Here is an 18,874-nt window from a genome sequence, read left to right on the forward strand (position 1 = left end):
CAGTGTTCTACATATTGATTTTGAAAGAATGCTCCAGGACAGTAAAAGTCAAAACGCACACAGCAAAGAGACCAGTGTAGCTATTTTGTAATTACTTTGCATCAAAAAGTGATATGTTACTTCTTGATGCAGAAACTAGTGGAAACACATTTTTCTGTGTTGAAATTTCCCAAGCAGATTTTACCAATGACACGGTTTTTGAGGTGGAATCCTCCATGGAAATGTCTGCTGCGAATTCTGCTATGTCAACATATCCTTAGGGTGCTCTTACATAGCAACATCTCTCACCGGCAAATAACAGGTGGAGAAACACTGATTGCGGCCAGCATCTGACTTGTCATAATGACTGAATTAAGAAGTACAGGTGCTGGCCGCATTCAACATAGCTCTGCCTGAGTTTCGCAGAGGAGAAACATTGCTGTAATAGCACCCTTTAATTTTACAATTCCATATATTATATGTACTAGCCAATAAATTCTAAGAGTTTAAACTTTTTTGTGATAATGAGCTACAAGGTAATGTGAAGTCTTCTAAAAATACAGAAATTGACTGAAGCAAACTATAAAATAATGTGGATGTAAAAGGCGCAACTCTTATAAACAATAGAGTATTCCAACGAGTAACTAACACAATTCTTCTTTATTAGATAATTAAAAACAGCCAATAATATCCCGTTTCGAGGATGCAGACCCTTCTTCAGAAATGGCTGTGACAAGTGTGGGATTAAAACAAGGATTTCTTACTTACCGCACTATAAGTCAGAAGAAACACAATAATATAGGCTGTTTTTAATTATGCAATTAAGAAGAACTGGTTTAATTACTCTTTGGAGTACACTATTGTTTACAGCTGTTGCGCTTTTATATCCATATTTTTTTTTAGCTTTTTTCAGTCTAATTACCACGCCGCGATTCGCAGGGTTGGCGACAGTGGACAGGCAGCACCTATTCCACTTTCCATAAGGAAGCTGAATTCCTCTACACAGTCACAGTAGAAGGCGCTCCATTTCTTGCTCTTCTTATCTTAAAAATACAGAAATGACCAAGTATGAAGCCTTAAAAAGTAGAGATGCAGCCGGATGTCATTTCACACAATATTATGTACGGTTTACCAATTTTGGTTTCCTATTTTTACAGAGTAGTTCCTTTTACAGCTGTCTATGACTGTCTCTTAATAGAAATTTATTTAACTCATTTATATTGCGCATACATATTCTGGAGCTCTGCACATGGATTGCGATATCGGGCCCTCTTCCCATGGGGAGAACATAACACCTCCATGGAGATGCAGATCTTAGATCCGAACTCAGGACCACAATGCTGTGAGGCAACAGTGCTAACCATTGAGCCATCGTGCTGCTCGTAAGCCTACAGATTTTCCTCTCAGTATACACTGTAGGCTTTGGTCTTTAAAGGGGCACTAACTTTTCAGAATAAATATGCTCATCTACTAGCTTGTGGTAGTCTCATCAGTTATGTAATTTGCTTACATTAAAAGTTTTACTGCTTTATCCTGTAAATCACGTTTGAAGTGGCTGTCAACTAGCTCCTCTGTAATCCACTGTCTGTTATTAGGTACACAGCTTCCTTAGTAATAAGTACACAGGGACGTTTCCTTAGCAATAAGGTGAGGAGCTATCTTCATAGGATGCTCTGTAGATAGATTTGTGGACACTGTGATAATAAGCCCTACAATCTCTGCCTCTCCTGGGGATGTCTGTGTCTTATATTGGTTTTACTCCCTATTTGTCCAGAATGCTTGATCTGTCTGGGAGAGCACAGGGGCGGCATTCAGATACAGCCCCCTGCTGATTAGACCACAGACTGTGTAATACAGCATGGGAAGTCAGGGCAAGAACATGCAGGACAGTGAAGTACTGGCAGAATGTAAGGCTTGCTATACACACCCTCCCTGAAAGTGGACTGCAACAGAAAAAGGGGAAGACCACCTAAAAGCTTAAAGGAGTTGTTTCAAGAAGAAAACCCCAGTCTATATGCATTACTATTGTGTATGTGTTAACCTGCCCCAGGGAATGTATGATGCTCTGTATGTGTTATGCTAACAATGTTTGGCTGTTCAACGGGTTTTTTCGTGGTATAATGGTGACCCATGTGGTCTATTCAGATCTGCAATTTGCTGCTTATACAGCTAGAAGATCCCTGATTGGCTGTGGGGAGTAAAGAAGCAGAAGGTCCAATTGGCACAATATATGTGGGTCAGGTGGTTTTTCCTGCTTGTAGTTTTGGATTTTACATGGTGCTCTAACAAGACCTGCAGCAGACCTGCAGGCTTAGCCAGAAGGCAGTAGCCTACGGCCTACCTCTCCTTGATTCAAGAGGCACATCGTAACACAGTGAGGTATCCCCATGCCTGCTGAGAGGCAGATGTTTGATCCGCCACCAGTGTCCAGAGGTCTCACGTATACCTCACTACCACAGGGATGAATCTTGTCATTATAACGACTGTCTGTCTGAGGAGTGAGGTTTGTACAAAACATACTGCTTCATACCTTTTCTGGGGTTTTTCTCTAGTGGACTTCTACAATACCAGCTTGGGTGAGGATATTACTTGCGGCAAAACATTGCAAATTTCCTCTCGAGTTCTAAAATTCCTTTTGGATCGAGGGTATGTGATATATTGCCAGTTAGGACTTTGTTATTCTGCTTTGCAACATTTTGCTTCCAAGCCAAATAGAGCCATGACTGTGGATGCGAGTTGTTTGGAATAAAGGGTTTAAGCAGCACTACGATTTTCAACTTTGTTTCAAGTCTGTAACAGAGCCTATTACAAGATCTATGGATAGGTCAGCTGCTAAGCTGAAGGTTCGGACACCGCACCTGTCCCCATGGGAAGAGGACGTGGCCCTTTTGTCATTGACAGAACCATAGCCATCGTTGAGCAAGGAGCTCCTATCACCTAAACCCAAAGTGACAGTTCAGGGGCTCCTTTTCTCATATGGATATCATTGAAGTGGAGTCTCTCTATAGAGCCAGAATGGAAAGTTATTCTGGAGGACTTGAGCAATTTTTGCATTTCAAGAATGGCCAGTAGTCCTACATTTCCCTGCAGTGGCCACTGGAACACAAAAGGGGAAATAAGGTACTGGTTCCTAAGGCTAAAATTAGTAATGTCACTACAGAGTTAGAAATGCACTTAAGGCGACTGCGTTCTGCGCCTAATATATTTACTGAGATAGAAATTCACTTGAACTTTGATTTATTGTGCTAATATTGGTATTTTGAATATATTTTCATGCTTTTTCTAATGATATACAGAACATGATGTCCTATAGCAATACATGATGGCTGACAACTCCAAGTCTCCTGTTTTTTCCAATATTTTTTAATGTAAGACATTGAAAAAGAGTTGTTCTTAAAAAATGGCAGTACAATAGGTTAGCATCACCACTGTTACCATATTACGGACATCAGCACTTTTACAATCAGAGCTTCACTGTATAGAAATTACAGCCATGACCCCAGAGTGCAACATAAAATCAAGTGAGTAAGTTTTCCATTTATCCAGTTTGAAGCCACATTAGAATGGGAAAATCTAGGGATCTGAGAGACTTCCAAAGAGGCCTGGTCATTGGTGCTAAACTAACTGGGGAACATTTTTCAAAAACTGCCAGATTTTTGGGGTTTTCTGATAAAACAGTGTGGAGATTATACTCAGAAGACTGTGATCAATGAAAAACATCCAATGAAAGTGGATCTCGTATACATGAACAGTAATCAATGAAAGGGGTCAGAAGAGGATATCAGGAATCATTCTGATGAACAAGTGGTCCACAGTCAAGTAAATTGCAGTTGAGTACAAAGCTGGTGATCCAACTAATATGTCCAAATGTCCAACTCATCATTCCTTAGCACGAATGGGCTGTAACAGCAGATGACTGGTTTAAGTGTCATTGCTGTCAAAGAGTAATAGAAAGCCAAGACTCTAGACGATAAAAATTAGATGGCTGAGCAATGGCAAAACATCACCTGGTTAGATAAATCCAGATTTGTGTTGCATCATGCTGATGGGATGGTCAGAATTTGACACAAACAACATGAACCGATGAACCCTTCCTGCCAACTGATCAGATAATATCAGCAACTCCATCTAATTTGCAGCATCTTCAAGATGCTTTCTTTCCTCATGGCCAATATTCTTGCAGAATGATGTCAATATATGTAAACCTATATGCCAATATGAATCAATGTCACAATGAATTGCTGCCATTGTGAATGCCAAGGGTGGTCCAACGCGCTAGTAAATGGGTGTCTCTAATAAAGTGACCATTCAGTGTGAGTTTTTTTATGTATATACAGTATATATAGACACACAGACAGTATATGGAGATATAGTATATCAGACTGGGAGCTACATATGATCACACTCAATTAAAATCTGTATTTGCAATTTACACCATTTGAAATTTTGATGGATGAGTAAGCAATGATATGACAGGTTAATTAAGGAGCCAATGAGAAGTAAGAATGTGACTCAATTTTAATTCTTTAACAAGTTTTTATGAGTAGAATAGAATAAATTCTAAATAAGGGTGACTACTCACCACAGTTTTTTTTCACTGCAAAATTCGCAGCGTTTTTTTTTCTGCATGGGTCTATGGGACTTGTAATGTTAAAATCGCGATCGCGCAAAATCGCGATTTACGGCGCGATCGCGATTTTAACATTACAAGTCCCATAGACCCCTGCAGGGTAAAAAACACTGCGAATTTCGCAGTGAAAAAAAACTGTAGTGGGTAGTCACCCTAATAATGCTAGATGTAGAAATTATTAAATGTTTCCAAATAGTATTGTCCACTGATTCTCTAAAATGCTAAATACTTCAAATCTCAAACCTGGTATAATTGATTTCACCATCTCTTAAAAGAATGTAGAGCCATTTAATATGTTTGAATGTTTTCTTACATAGTTTGCAGTTCAACATAGCACAAGTCATTATACTTAACAATTAAAGCCTGGGGCTCCGCTGTGACGTTTTGTTGTGAGAAGGTTGCAGTAAATTCACAGACTGGTAAAATCACAGTAAGGCTAGGACTACACAGCGACATGTGGCGAATGCAATATTGTGTCTAATGAATGTCGATGGTTGTCGCATTGCAACCTGGAACCTAACATGACTGCCGCATGACAGTCGCAGAAAACCCAATTCTGGTTTTGGTTACATGTGACTTTTTCAACCACAGATCTCAATTTACGGTAAGTAACATGCAACTGCAACTTTCTTGTGTCTCAGTTTTTTTTTAACAGCCAAATAGCAGTTTTGAAACAGTTGTGGAAGAGCAAGTTGCAGACAAATTGCACAACTTGGTCACATGATTTTTATTCAACTTGCTGTAGTGCAAAGCATGTCACCATCTAGCCCTACCCTAGGAGTTGACTAAGTTGGAGGTGACTTTCCCCCCCTCATTTTGTAATGGTACATGTTTTAAATGATGAAATTGCTTCATCATCATTTGCACCCAGCAAATGAGTTAGTGCGTGTTGGTTTGTAAAAAGACAAAACATCAATTTTACATTTTGGTCTGGAGATGGTGTGTAATGACATATAAAATCCAGAAGGACGCCAGTCAACTACGAACAGCATGACTAATTGACAGGGTGATGTAAGAACAGGGGTCAACGCCAATTGTAACAACTGATGTTCATTAGGGCAGTTCCCCCCATGGGGCATAGCTGGAGGGTGCAACCAGGGCAACAGCAGTGCTGAGAACCATCCCAGCCTATTACTATCACTACTATTTTGTCTTATGGCCAGTTATCTTATTAGCAAGTGTAACAGTCTTGTAAGTGTGCCGCGTCCGGCAACTACAGCATCAGCTGATTTCTCTCATTGAAGAACGTGACCATGACGATCATAACAAGTGAGCCGGGCCAGGAGAAGGAGAATATAACCACGTTTTGCAAAATCCCAATCTGGGTCTATAATGGAATCCTAAATTGCAGCTGTGCCATAGATTGGTGCAACATTTTAGATTGGGCACCTGGTTTAACTCTTCAGCTGCCCATCTGCCCACATAAGCTATCTGGCAGGGTTAAGAAGATCCTTTCTAGATTAATTTACTTTGCTGCAGCAAGAAATACACAAGCAGGAAGATGTATTACAGCTTTTTTTGGCTTAAAAAAGTTGCACATTTTGGCACAAGCTAGCTTTTTGAGTGGTATGCTGCTCTGCGCCACTTTCACTTGTCAGAAAGGGGCATGGCGTAAAATGAGCATAAATTATACCACAAATCTATGCCAGTTCCCAGGTAGTGTAGTTTTCTATTTAGGTGCATGGAGGAACTGAGATATAGCTCTTCATACATTAGATGCATAGGAGAAAATTATATTAAGACCGGTGTTGGATTAATACATTTCTCCCTGCGTGTTTTCTGCAATGAATTCTGCCATGTGTGAACATACACCATGCTGTGTTTTTGAAAAAGAAAATGCTATATTCAAACATTCCTCCCTCAATAAGGTCGGATTCAGACATGGCGGCCATGACCGCATCACTTTTCATATTGGTTGCAGCAAACAACAGTTTGATTTTTAATTGCCTTGCAGGGTTGTGGCAATGAGTATATTGCATGACCAACTGCTTTAAACTGGAACCTCTGTTGAAAACGTTATTGTGGCCACAATGTGTGTACCCCAACTGACCCAGCCCAAGCATATTTTAATGGAAGTCAGTGCCTAGACACACTGCTGGTTCCCAAAATCTGTGTACTGTGGCAATGGTGGAGTACCAATATATTGATGGTGTAGACAAAAGTTTTGCAACAGCAGCAGTCTTTACAGCAATGATTGGTCCAGACGTTAGGGTCCACAGCACAAAATAATAATTTGGGGTCAACCATATGCAAAGGAATGATTGAATATTGCCTCTCCAGCACCACCTAGTGGAAGATAGCTACTCTATGAGTCAATATCTGACCTTTTAACACAACTAGGGATGTAAGCCAAAAAAGAACACCCATATACATACAGCTGTTTCAGGGCTCTTGCCCCTCCTCAGTGCACAACAGGGTTCTGGCTGGCTATGCAAAGCCATGAATGTGAGTTCTGGGCAGTTATGTTTCTTCTTGTGGAAAGCATCACAAGGGTGTAGGAAGTTTTATAGGATATACAATGGGAAAAAAGCTATAAATGATTAATGGAATAATGTCTCCAGAGTGTCACATATTTGAAGATAACTACTGAGGTTTATCTTACAAAGAAAGGGTTCTTAAATTACAAGTTAACAGTAAAAGCTGAAATCGGAACCTTCAAATTACCCTGTTCACGTAGCACAAGTCCGGCCAATATACAGTAGGATACATGGATAGTACAATGTTGAAGCCTCCGAAAAGTCACTAGCAAGACAATAGAGGTGATTATGGAGGTTTTAAACCACTTTTGCTTCTCCTGCTTTACTCCTAAACTGGCAGTCTCTACTCCGCAGTACCTCCTAAAGGTCTGTAGGGGCATTGGCATTTTCCTGAGCCTCTGTTATAGCACCTCAATGAGGTCTATCAAGCTCTGCCGTCTGTCTCTCACAGCTACTCCTGTACAAATGTTTGTTACAGTTCAGGCGTCCGTCTCATCCTCACGGATTTCCATGGCTTCTGTGCAGCTTTACACCAGAAGTCCATTGCCACCACTCTGGCAAGCTTCAGCATCGAGTATGATATGATCTCCACAGCTTACTCAGCTCTGCTGTGTTTCATCAACTCTAAACTTTGGGGGATCTGTTCTAATAGCGCAAAACTAGGCTTAAAGCACAACTAAGCTTTTTTCAAGCTTCTGACATGCCATAGTGACATGTCAGAAGTTTTGATCATGGGGGTCCATGTGCTGAGACCCCATAAATCACTAAAACAAAGGGGTAGAAGCCTCAGCTGAGCGTTGTGCCCATACGACTGGCACTGTGGGCAGTGTACAGGCTCTATAGACTTACTGTGGAGCCCTACATTGTTCCTCGCATTGATGGAAATACCTGAACAAGACCAGCACCCAACTAAGAGCTTCTTCCTTTCTGTTTTAGTGATTGGTGGAGGTCTCAGCACCAGGATCCCTACAATATGTCAGAAGCTTGAAACAAGTTTAATTACCCTTTAATACAACCTCCCTATGATATCATGACACCCTAGTAGTTTCAAGCCTCACCTCATAGCACTTTTTTATCCGCCTCTCTCCACCTCTTACTATTGCCTTAAAGCACACCTGACTGTTCAGATGACTTTTCAGAATATACCGTATATACCGGCGTATAAGACGACTTTTGAACCCCGAAAAATCTGCTCTGCAGTCGGGGGTCGTCTTATGCGCCGGTAATACAAAAAAAAAAAAAGTGTAAAAAAAAAAAATTTCATTACTCACCTCCCACGGCGTCCTGTCGCGCTCCGGCAGGATGTCGCTCGCTCCGGCAGGCTGTCGCTCGCTCCTCGTCCCCGCCGCAGCATAGCTTTCTGAATGCGGGGCTTGAAATCCCCGCTTCCAGAAAGCTAATACACACGCCGGCAGCCATGACAGCATTGAATGGCTGTGATTGGCTAAAGCACACGTGGCTTCAGCCAATCACACTATTCAATGACATCATTGAATGGCTGTGATTGGCTGAAGGCGCACGTGTTAGCAATCACACCCATTCAATGATGTCATTGAATAGTGTGATTGGCTGAAGCCACGTGTGCTTTAGCCAATCACAGCCATTCAATGATGTCATGGCTGCCGGCGTGTGTATTAGCTTTCTGGAAGCGGGGATTTCAAGCCCCGCATTCAGAAAGCTATGCTGCGCCGGGGACGAGGAGCCAGCGACAGCCTGCCGGAGCGAGCGACATCCTGCCGGAGCGCGACAGGACGCCGGGGGAGGTGAGTAATAAAATTTTTTTTTTTTTCTCCACTGAATACCGGCGTATAAGGTGACAGTTGGGGGGTCGTCTTATACGCCCCGTCGCCTTATACGCCGGTATATACGGTACTGTTTTGTGTGTACATGAGATAACCCTATTTCTGGACATTATATAACTTGTATTCTTCATTTATCAACAGTTTTCCCTTCTGCAGGCTGTATCTCTAATTTTCATTTTTTTCTAGTAAGAGAGCTCCCTGTTTTGATGTTCCTATAGGCTACAAATAGAGGAAACAAAAGATTTTTCTCCTTATCACTCTAGCACACACAGAAATTAAAGCATCATGGAGGACAGCAGAGAGGTTGTAGGCATGGTAGGTGGGATTTCAGTAGTTGTACCACAGTAAATCACCTACCAGTTAGCTACAGCAGCCACATTTGTCTGAGTCTCTCTTTCTTTTCCTACCGTGTCCCCTCTCTTTAGACGTCTATGGAGAGTTTTAGTCATTCACCTCCTTCACTTCTTGTTCTACGTCTTGTTATATCTATTACTAGAGATGGACTTTATTTAACAACAGGCAGTGGAAAGCAAATTAGAAGGAAGGGAGACCTCTTGTAGGCATCATTTTGGAAGGATTTTTCAGCACAAAAACATCATTTTAAGTAAATAAAGTTATTTGCATTTTTGCTAGTTATCCCATTGGCTATCATATTAACATAATGTGTCTCTGTGCAATGACCATTAAAGGACTTTCACAGCAAGGTCATATGACCGAAGGTCTCACTGCTATACAGGTTTCACCTGCCATATTATTAAGGAAAACCACCATTTCCTCCACAGTAAAATACATATATAAATAGTTACCTACATCACATTGCAAAAATAAATGCAACAAATCCATTAGCATAAGCATTTAAAATGACAGTAAAATAAATGGCACGTAAAGTAGCAGTCCCGGATTTACCTAATTTAACCTCAAATTGTCTAGTCATGGGATCTCCGCCATGAATATTCATGGGTAATCTGCATACACAGTGACAAATAATCTTTTAGATAACTGCACAAAATTGGTATAGTGACAAGTTTCAAAATATAATCCCATGCACTATAAAACAATTGTGGTGGTTTGGAGGGAGTTTAAAGGTCCCAACAGGTTCCCTTTAAATGGGAATATCAAAAACCATATCCAATCTATACATTTAAGCCTGATATGGTGTGGTTTGTTATCAAAATAGCTCTATCCTCATTTTATGTGTATGTAACTACACACTATGTCCACGGTCTTACACTTACTCATTCATCATCACTATAGCATCTGCAACAAACTTCATGACTCACGTCATCTACATCCACACAAGTGACACAAAGCTACCTCTCTCAATTAAACACACAAGACTACATAGTAAAATGTGCACTTTTTCATCAATCTGCTAGGGTTCCATGACGGCGGTTTCACAAAGTGGCAAATACTTAATTTAACAAATTCCAAACTTAAGCCCTGTGAAATAATGGTACATCCTGGAATATGTAATATCGCAGATAGTAGAATGGTCCCCAAGTAAGAACAGTATATGAACCCCTTGCTTGGACTCTTTGCTCTTGAATCACTTAAGATAGTTTGTAACCCCAGGGCATCTTCTAAATGGTGCTCAAGATGGTTGTTACTTTTTTACCCTTTAAAAAAAAGAGATTGTGATGACCATATTGTGTTGTGTGCCTTAACTAGAACACCGGTAATGCTAAGGAAGTATTACTAAATGTACTTTTTCATGTGATTTCCTAGTCTGTTTGTTTTGTTATGTAAACATAGTACGGTCTTAAAAGCTAGGAATTTTTAATCTTGACATGGGGTATGTCTGATATGGGATATGTCTTTAAAATATCATTATTTTAAGTTCTATCAATGATGGCTCTCTGCACTGATTAAACTGGAGTGGAGCATGTCTGTTAATTTCCCAATTCCATCTTCATTTCTGCTGGATCACTCAAAGGTCATAGCTCAATTTAAGTGAATCTGACATATTAATAACATCGAACATACCAGTGAAACCAGTAACCACTTTTCTTCCACTGCTCACCATTAACAATTTGTAATACTTTGCACAACATTCCCTGGAGGTAATAAACATTGGTTGGTTCAAAAAGTAAAGGGATAAAGTAATTATGTCAGTTTCTGGAAGATCCATGATGTGTAACAAAATCCATGAGAAGGAAGGTCTTGTTTTTGTTTTTTTTTTGTTATTTCTGGGGGGGGGGGGGGGGAGATGTCTCTGAGATCAGTCACTACAGACATTTTGAGTAATGTAAACTGAATAGGCTAATATGGGTACAACTCTACCAGTCTACCAATGTTTGGCCAGAAATTCCAATTTTTAGGTCATGTAGTACAGCCTACTTCGGGTTTCAAAAACATCCAAAAATCAAACATCTTTTTAAAAGTCTTCTTTGTACAAAGAAGGATATTTTATGCATCACATATGCACATAAAATTCTGTACAAAAGAGTTTGCCACTATCTTGAGAGAAGTCGTACTTGGATCTTATCAGCATGGAAAACAAAGATACATGTGCACTCTAATAATAACAATGCCTTTTGCAGAAAAAAACAGGCTAAGAATATAAGCAACGGAGCTCATTAGGAAAGACAAATATCCACAAAAGTCCACCTAGATAAACTTTTGCACCCAGGCCCATGAGCCTTCAGCTACGCCCCTGTTCAAAAGTAATGGTATACTGATATACTGTATCAATACAGAAATAAGCTGTGGATGACGACAGTGCAAAGTACTTTGATTTGAGTATGGATGTCTGTAGACAACATTTGGTGGTAAGGGCTCTTTATAATTGTACAATCTCCAACAACAAGAATTTTCAGTTTGACAGGCAGAAATCTTACAGATCCTGAGTTGGTGGAAGATTATAACTACTAGGCTAGCAGAAAAAGCAACCTCTTTGATGTCCAACCCAACTGTTAAATGAGCCTTAGAAGTGAGGGGCAGGAAGTGGAGAGCATAGTATATATTGAATGCAGAGCACTAAAAGGTCAAGGAAAGGAGGAGCATACCAAATGAATAGAGTAATGATCATTCTAAAATTTCTATTTCTTTAACAGATTTTTCAATGATGGTCGACATTGTGGAGCAAAAATCAAATGTAGTATTTATTTACATATGTTAATACTTAGTGGAACTTCCTTTGGCCCTGGTGACATGGGATATTCTCTGTGGCATACTTTATACTAACATCTGGTACACTTCAGGTGTTACTTCCCTCCATTCATCCTATAAATGTCTGGTGAGTTCTCTCTAAATAGATGCATTGGCCCATCTACAATGGTGCATGGAGTGTCAGAATTGGACAACTGGATGAACGTGCTTTACAATGACAAAGTGTGCTATTCTATCTTCAAATCAGATGGACATACCTGGGTGTGGATGAGCCTGGGGAACACCCTTTGCCTGAGAGTGTCGTGCCAACAGTTAAGTACAGGGAGGTTCTGTTATGGTCTGAGGATGTTTTACATGGCATGGTCTTGGCAGTTGGCTGCAGTGGCAAGAACCATGAACACTGTCAACCAGCTGTTTGAAGACACCATAGCCATTGGGTACACTCCATGGCCCCTTTTCAGGCGAGAATTATCCCATTTATTCATCGTTCAATGACATTATCTTCACTCTGGTTGTCACTTATTATAAATTTCATCATGCAGCATGGAAATGAACTGATGCATACTGTAAGTTTAAGCTACGGTGTATAAAAATTTGGAAAAGAAGCAGGGAGCTGAGTATACGGTCATGAAAACATCTTGGCAGCCAGTCACAATTCACAAAGTCAGTTCCTTCAAAAACAGACATGTCCTAGTGATTTCCAACTGTTGCATTGCCATTATATAATAGTGTACAATATACAGTATACCTTCCTCTAAAAAGCATAAGAAGCCATGAAGTACAGATGTGTCTTCACCTTAGTTCAAATTAGGTCACCGCTTTCATGACCAAGGGTCTCTGATGCTCCTATGTCTAGGTCACATTCTGCAGTTCTGGTATCTTCACTTTCAAAAAACCAAAGCTTTTTTATTCTCAAGGTGACATATCTACATGAGGGCTTGTTTTTTGCAGGGTGAGTTGTATTTTGCAATGGTACCATTTACATTACCATATAATGTATTTCAAGACTTAAATATTTCTAAGTGGGGGAAAATGAGAAACTATCTGCAATTGCACCATTTTTTGAGAGGTTGGGTGGGGGGGACATTTGTATGACATTCATGGTGCAGTAGAAATGACATGCTGTCTTTATTCTATGGGTCACTATGATTAAAGTTTTACCAAATGTATACACTTTCCTTTTTATATAATAATACTTAAAAATACCTTTTAAGAAAAAATTGCTTTATGTCACCATTAGAGATGAGCGAGCGTACTCGGAAAGGCACTACTCGCTCGAGTAATTTGCTTTATCCGAGTATCGCTGTGCTCGTCCCCGAAGATTCGGGTGCCGGCATGGAGCGGGGAGCTGCAGGGGAGAGCGGGGAGGAACGGAGGGGAGATCTTTCTCTCCCTCTCTCCCGCCCGCTCTTCCCTGCTCCCCGCTGCGACTCACCTGTCAGCCGCAGCAGCACCCGAATCTTCAGGGACGAGCACAGCGATACTCGGATAAAGCAAATTACTCGAGCGAGTAGTGCTTTTCCGAGTACGCTCGCTCATCTCTAGTCACCATCTTTTGACCCTCATTTCCCCCCGTTAATGTAGCTGTGTGAGGGCTTGTTTTTTGCAGTACGCCCTGTAGCTTGTATTGGTACCATTTTGGGGAACATACAACTTTTAGATTGCTTTTATTCAATTTTTTCTTGCAGTCGGAGTGACCAAATAAAGTGCATTTCTGTCACTGTATGTTTTTTTTTCTGATAGAGTTAACCATGTAGGATTAATAATTTGATATTTTAATAAATTGGACCTTTACGGTTGCAACTATATCAATTCTTAGATTTTTTTAATGTTTTTTTTTTCTTTTTGATACAAGAACTCGGAAAAGGTCTTTTTTTTAACTTTTTAAATTCTTAAATAATAATTATTAAAGCTTTATTTTACTTATTTTTACTTTTTTAAATTAGTTTCCATAGCGGATTTGAACTTCCAATCATTTGATTGCTTATACAGTATAAAACAATACTATGGTATTGCATTATATTGTGTTTTAAAAGGCTTCCTGTTAAAGATGTGCTGCAGGCACATCTTAATAGACAGAAATATGTAGCTGTCCTGGAGACCTTCAGAAGCCCCCAGGCTGCCATGAGACATGGATGGCACCCCCACCCCACCAATCTTATCGTGACTGGGCCATTTTGGACATTTGAATTTCAATCAATGAAGGCATTTAAATACTCCTCTCAGAAGTTACAGTGATATTTAAAGGGTTAACAACTGCAATCAGAGTTATATCTGATTGAAGCTGTTGTGGAGAGGGGGTTTTGGTTATCATGGTCATCAAATAGAGTGGCTTTATTTCCAGAGCCCGCTCCATAGACACACATGCTGTGGACGGCTGCATATAGGTCCTAACTGCATGGGGTATGTGCAGTTAGGATGTATATAGCTCTATGCCCTTTGTCATTAGATTCAATACAATATGATGACATGCTATATGAACCGTTGTCAGACTTCAATTCACAAGATAAATTCTGGTTGGCCACAATAGACATATATTAGATAGAGATCTTGTGACAGAGTTTGGCAAGTTTTTTAAAAAGCTGGTCATCTTGAGATATGGGAAGACAAGAGAAAAGGTAAGCAAGAACACATCTGTAGATCAGTGGCCATATAGAGGTCACAAAATTCTAATAATTAAAAAAAATTTATAATAGTAGGGGTATATAAATCCTTACAACACAGCAATCGGTAAATAACATGAATTGCCATCTGTCAGCCACAGTGCTGCTTATAATGGTGTCAATCTCAAGTCCCCATATAATCAAGCCACAGAATCCAGCTAATTTCCTCCCCAACCCCTTGCTATCAGGCGTGCAATGCCCATTATTAGGGACATGTTTGACAAATATAACGCCGCTAGTAACAACAACAATCACACTAGACCTTGCTGTCAAACACAGAGCTTTCAAGAGAGCTCTCCCTAGTCCACAGTGGTGCTCTTTGTGCAGCACCGAGAAGTTAACTCTCCCCCATATCATACTGATGGAAAATGACCATCAAATCCGCAGTTCTCATTTTTTAAGCTGACTATTGTTTGGTTCGTTTTGGTGGTTTGAAGTATGGTGCTACGTAAAAGTGGTTTTTTTACATGTGACCATTGATTCAGTGGCCACTCACTCTCAACTTCCTCTTCCTGTAAATTTCTCGGATTTGTAAAAAATTCTGCATTGCTTGTTTCATGATATTGCGTGACCCAACTCACTCCAAAGATTCTCTTTTTGAATTTCTTCATAGTACCAGTCTTCATTTTACAGTATGCAGTACTAACATGAACACTTTGAAGTCATAAATATTTCACAAGCTTTGTAATAGCACCAGCAGTTAGAGCCAGATACATTTAGATTGTTTAGAATACCCCAGGGAGCTTCAAGTGGATATAATGAGTTAAATCAAGTAACCATTAATTCATTAGAATTGCTACAGAACAGAAATTAATTTTCCATAAGACATCACAATTAGTTATCCAATCACTGTGATATGGCTGAATCACTTTGCCAAGTTTTGCAAGGCACTGATCTGATTTGTAGTTTGCGGGATGAGTAGAAAATTCATAAAAATTAACTCATGAAAGCATTTATTGACTGGGTTGAAGATGGAGTAGATGGGGCTTATTGCTCCACTCAAGAATCAAGAAGGCAGACATTTTTGAAGATCTTAGAGCAGCGCAAACTATCAGCTTTTGGTGCTGTAAAGTAATTGTATTTAGCACTGTATATACTGTAAGTATTGGTATGTATTTTCTAGGGTCATGCACAACTTTGAGGGTTTAAAAGTCTGTTGCTGCACTGCAATTGTTGGGCTGATTCGAATGCAACATGCAACAATTGTTTTTCGGTTGAACTTATATGGATGGAAAATCCTATGTATACTATACCTCTATATGAAATCGTAGGCATATGGAGGTATAATAAAAGCCCCACGGACCTCTACAGAAGCCCTATTATGGCTAAGTACAAAACTGAGCCATAATACAAGAGTGCGCACGAGCCCATAAATAATAGGAAATCTAATTAACAGCATGCTGGAAGCTTCCCCTAGTGGTGGCTGCAGGCAGCTAGGGTTTTATTATTGGACTGTATAGAGGAAATATATTAAAGACTGGCAATCTTACACCAATCTTTAGTAGCAGTGCATAAGATTAAGAAGCACAATTTATTAAGAGGCACATGATTCTTAATAAATATGGTGCACCTTTGCCCAGTCTGTGCATCAGAAAGGCAAATCTATGCCAGATATGAGATGATTTGCTCTATAGTATATGATAGCATCTGGTGTAAATTACAGTAAGGCTGGGTTCACACAAGGCGGATTTGGCGCGGTTTTGCCGCAGCAGATCCGCCCGCGGCAAAACTGCCCACGGCCGCTAATCTTGGGATTAGCCAGCCATGTGGATGAGATTTCTCAGAAACCTCGTCCACACGGTACGGCTAATCAGCTGCGGTAAATCCGGCTGAAACCGCGGCTGTGGCCGCCGCAGCCGCGGTTTCAAAAGAAGCAGCATGTCTATTTACCTTTTCTTTTTTGTTTATTTATGTCACGGCCGCGCTTTCCTCTATGGGAGCGCCGGCCGCAACGGGAAAGCAAGCGGCCGGCCCGCTTCAAAGCCGCCGTGGCTTAAACCGCGGCGGTTCTCCTGGCGGAAATCTCGCGGTTTTTGCAGCGGCCAAACCACGAGATTTCCGACGGGAATCCGCCCTGTGTGAACCCAGCCTAAATCTGCCTGGCCACACCCTTCACACTAAGCATTGTCTATTTTTTTCACAAGTGTGGCACAAAACTGAAAAAAAAAACATTAATTTTTGAGCAAATATGGCATATGTCAAAATGTGTGAATCTTGCAAATGTGTAAAGGAATTCCCCTTATGTTAATGCAAGAACAGATTTTGAAAAACATACTTTCACCCATTGTAAAAATATATAAAGATAAAGAACAGAAAACGTAATGGTAATGATGTAGCATTAACCATCTTACTGATATTTCTAGATAGAGCCAGACTTAAGTATCTTGGGCCAACCATAGAAAGTTGATGTGATCCATCGCCTTCCAGCTCTACTAGGCAAGTACAAGTCTACTTTTTAGTATATTGTAGACTATACTGTTGCAATTGAACATACAGCTACTGTATATAATCAATAAGGATAATATTTTAATTGTGAATTAATTTTTTGGAAAGGTTTTATTATAATGTGGGTGGGTCAGAATGTTCCCCTCTAGAGCAGAGGCCCCCAATCTTTTCTACCTCGTGAGCCACATTCGACTTAAAGTCATGGTCGGGAGCCACATTCAACCCAAAAATGGAAGCGAGAAATGTTTAGACTATGGCTAAATTGCATCTTTGGGTGTGACATCATGTGGCCAAGATGTAAGTGAAGCCAGTCACAAGTTGCCAGAACCCAACAATTGAAAGAAATAGAAATCTGGTTGATTTTTTCTGATTGTCAGGCAGTGGCAACATTCGGTTTGCAACACACCCGAATTCAATTATATCAGGATGCAAAGTAGCAGGGCCATAGTGCAATATTTGGTTGTGAAACATGCGTCGCACTCAAAGTGTCCATCTAGCCCTAACCTAAACCTGGGGAAAAACAAGAAAATGTCACATTTTAAACATTTGATGATGAATATTTCAGGGTGATATTTGATACTGGTATTGTGCCATCTGAACTGGTGTACTTTGGTGGTTAAGATACGTCTGCGGTAATCTCAATTGCCAGTACAGAACTGAGGACTCCCATGGCAAGCCACATAGTAAAGGCTCATGAGCCACATGTGACTCCCAAGTCACTGGTTGGGGACTACTGCTGTAAAGGATCCCTTAGTACTTTAGTTGACCTCTTTGACCTTTTCTGGACTTTTCTGGTTCTGGACTTTTGACTTACTCTGTATAAAACATTTTTCATTGAGGATATGATCAGGAGAAGCAATGAAGGCACCAATTGGTTTCATCATTAGATGCATCAAGAGTTCAAAAAATAAATAGTAAACAATAAAAAGTAAATACATATACATCATAATCTCAATAAATACAAGAAAAAAAAGCATTTCAACCTCAATATTTAATTTGCCATTTAATTTTAATATATGAAACTATAAAACTACGAAAATGTAGTCATTCTTCAAAAAGGAATTTCACAACTTAAGTTCTGTTACTGTAAAAAACCCTTCCAGTGCAACACGATTTCTGCAGATCCTCCTTTATCTTACTGTAAACAGATGAAACCACTTTGAAGAAAAAGGAGGTTTTATAAGTTTTTCTATCAAAAATGTGAATGCTATTATAGTACATTTTGATTACAAGTGCTGCAACAATTGGCAAATCATAGTAAAGCATCACACATGGAGAGAAAGCCAAATGTCTTGCTCTTGACATATTCACATCCAAACATGATTCCATCTTACCTCCACCATTCTTGTAGCATAGATAGGGAAATCTCCACACATTTCCAAGACCAATAATTTCCCCTGCCACGGACAACACAAATTCCACCTTATTGTTCCACTGGCCTCTTTCATTGACTTTTTTGTCATTGCTGTGTACCAGGTCGGAACTTGAAGCTTCAGCATCCAGGGCATCCTCAGGTTTGCCATTAATTACAGGAATCGTCTTCTCAGCTGTCATTATTGTTGTTCAACCTGCTGGCAAGAAAACATAGTCTATGATTATGTTACCAAGCAATATTTCCTAAAAATGTTGACATTTTTGGGGTATCTAAAGAATAAATTTTAGCTTGCATTTCCGAAAATGTAAAAGCCCCTCCTAACAAATTAAGATATCTTAGCAGCTACTTATAAACCAGTCACTTACAAAATTCTTCTACTTCTTATTTTTTTAGGG

General features: G+C 40.0%; 1 protein-coding gene across 1 annotated transcript in view; it reads right to left on the reverse strand.

The window, feature by feature from the left end:
* SLC6A11 (solute carrier family 6 member 11) overlaps positions 1-18,667 on the reverse strand; it is a 278,393-nt gene extending 259,726 nt beyond the window's left edge. Inside the window, exon 1 of the mRNA XM_066596493.1 lies at positions 18,439-18,667. Coding sequence (XP_066452590.1) covers positions 18,439-18,658 — 220 coding nt within the window. The 5' untranslated portion in view covers positions 18,659-18,667. The remainder of the gene's footprint in view (positions 1-18,438) is intronic.
* Positions 18,668-18,874: the final 207 nt, after the last annotated feature.

Source organism: Eleutherodactylus coqui, chromosome 3, assembly GCF_035609145.1.
Source record: "Eleutherodactylus coqui strain aEleCoq1 chromosome 3, aEleCoq1.hap1, whole genome shotgun sequence".
NCBI lineage: Eukaryota > Metazoa > Chordata > Amphibia > Anura > Eleutherodactylidae > Eleutherodactylus > Eleutherodactylus coqui.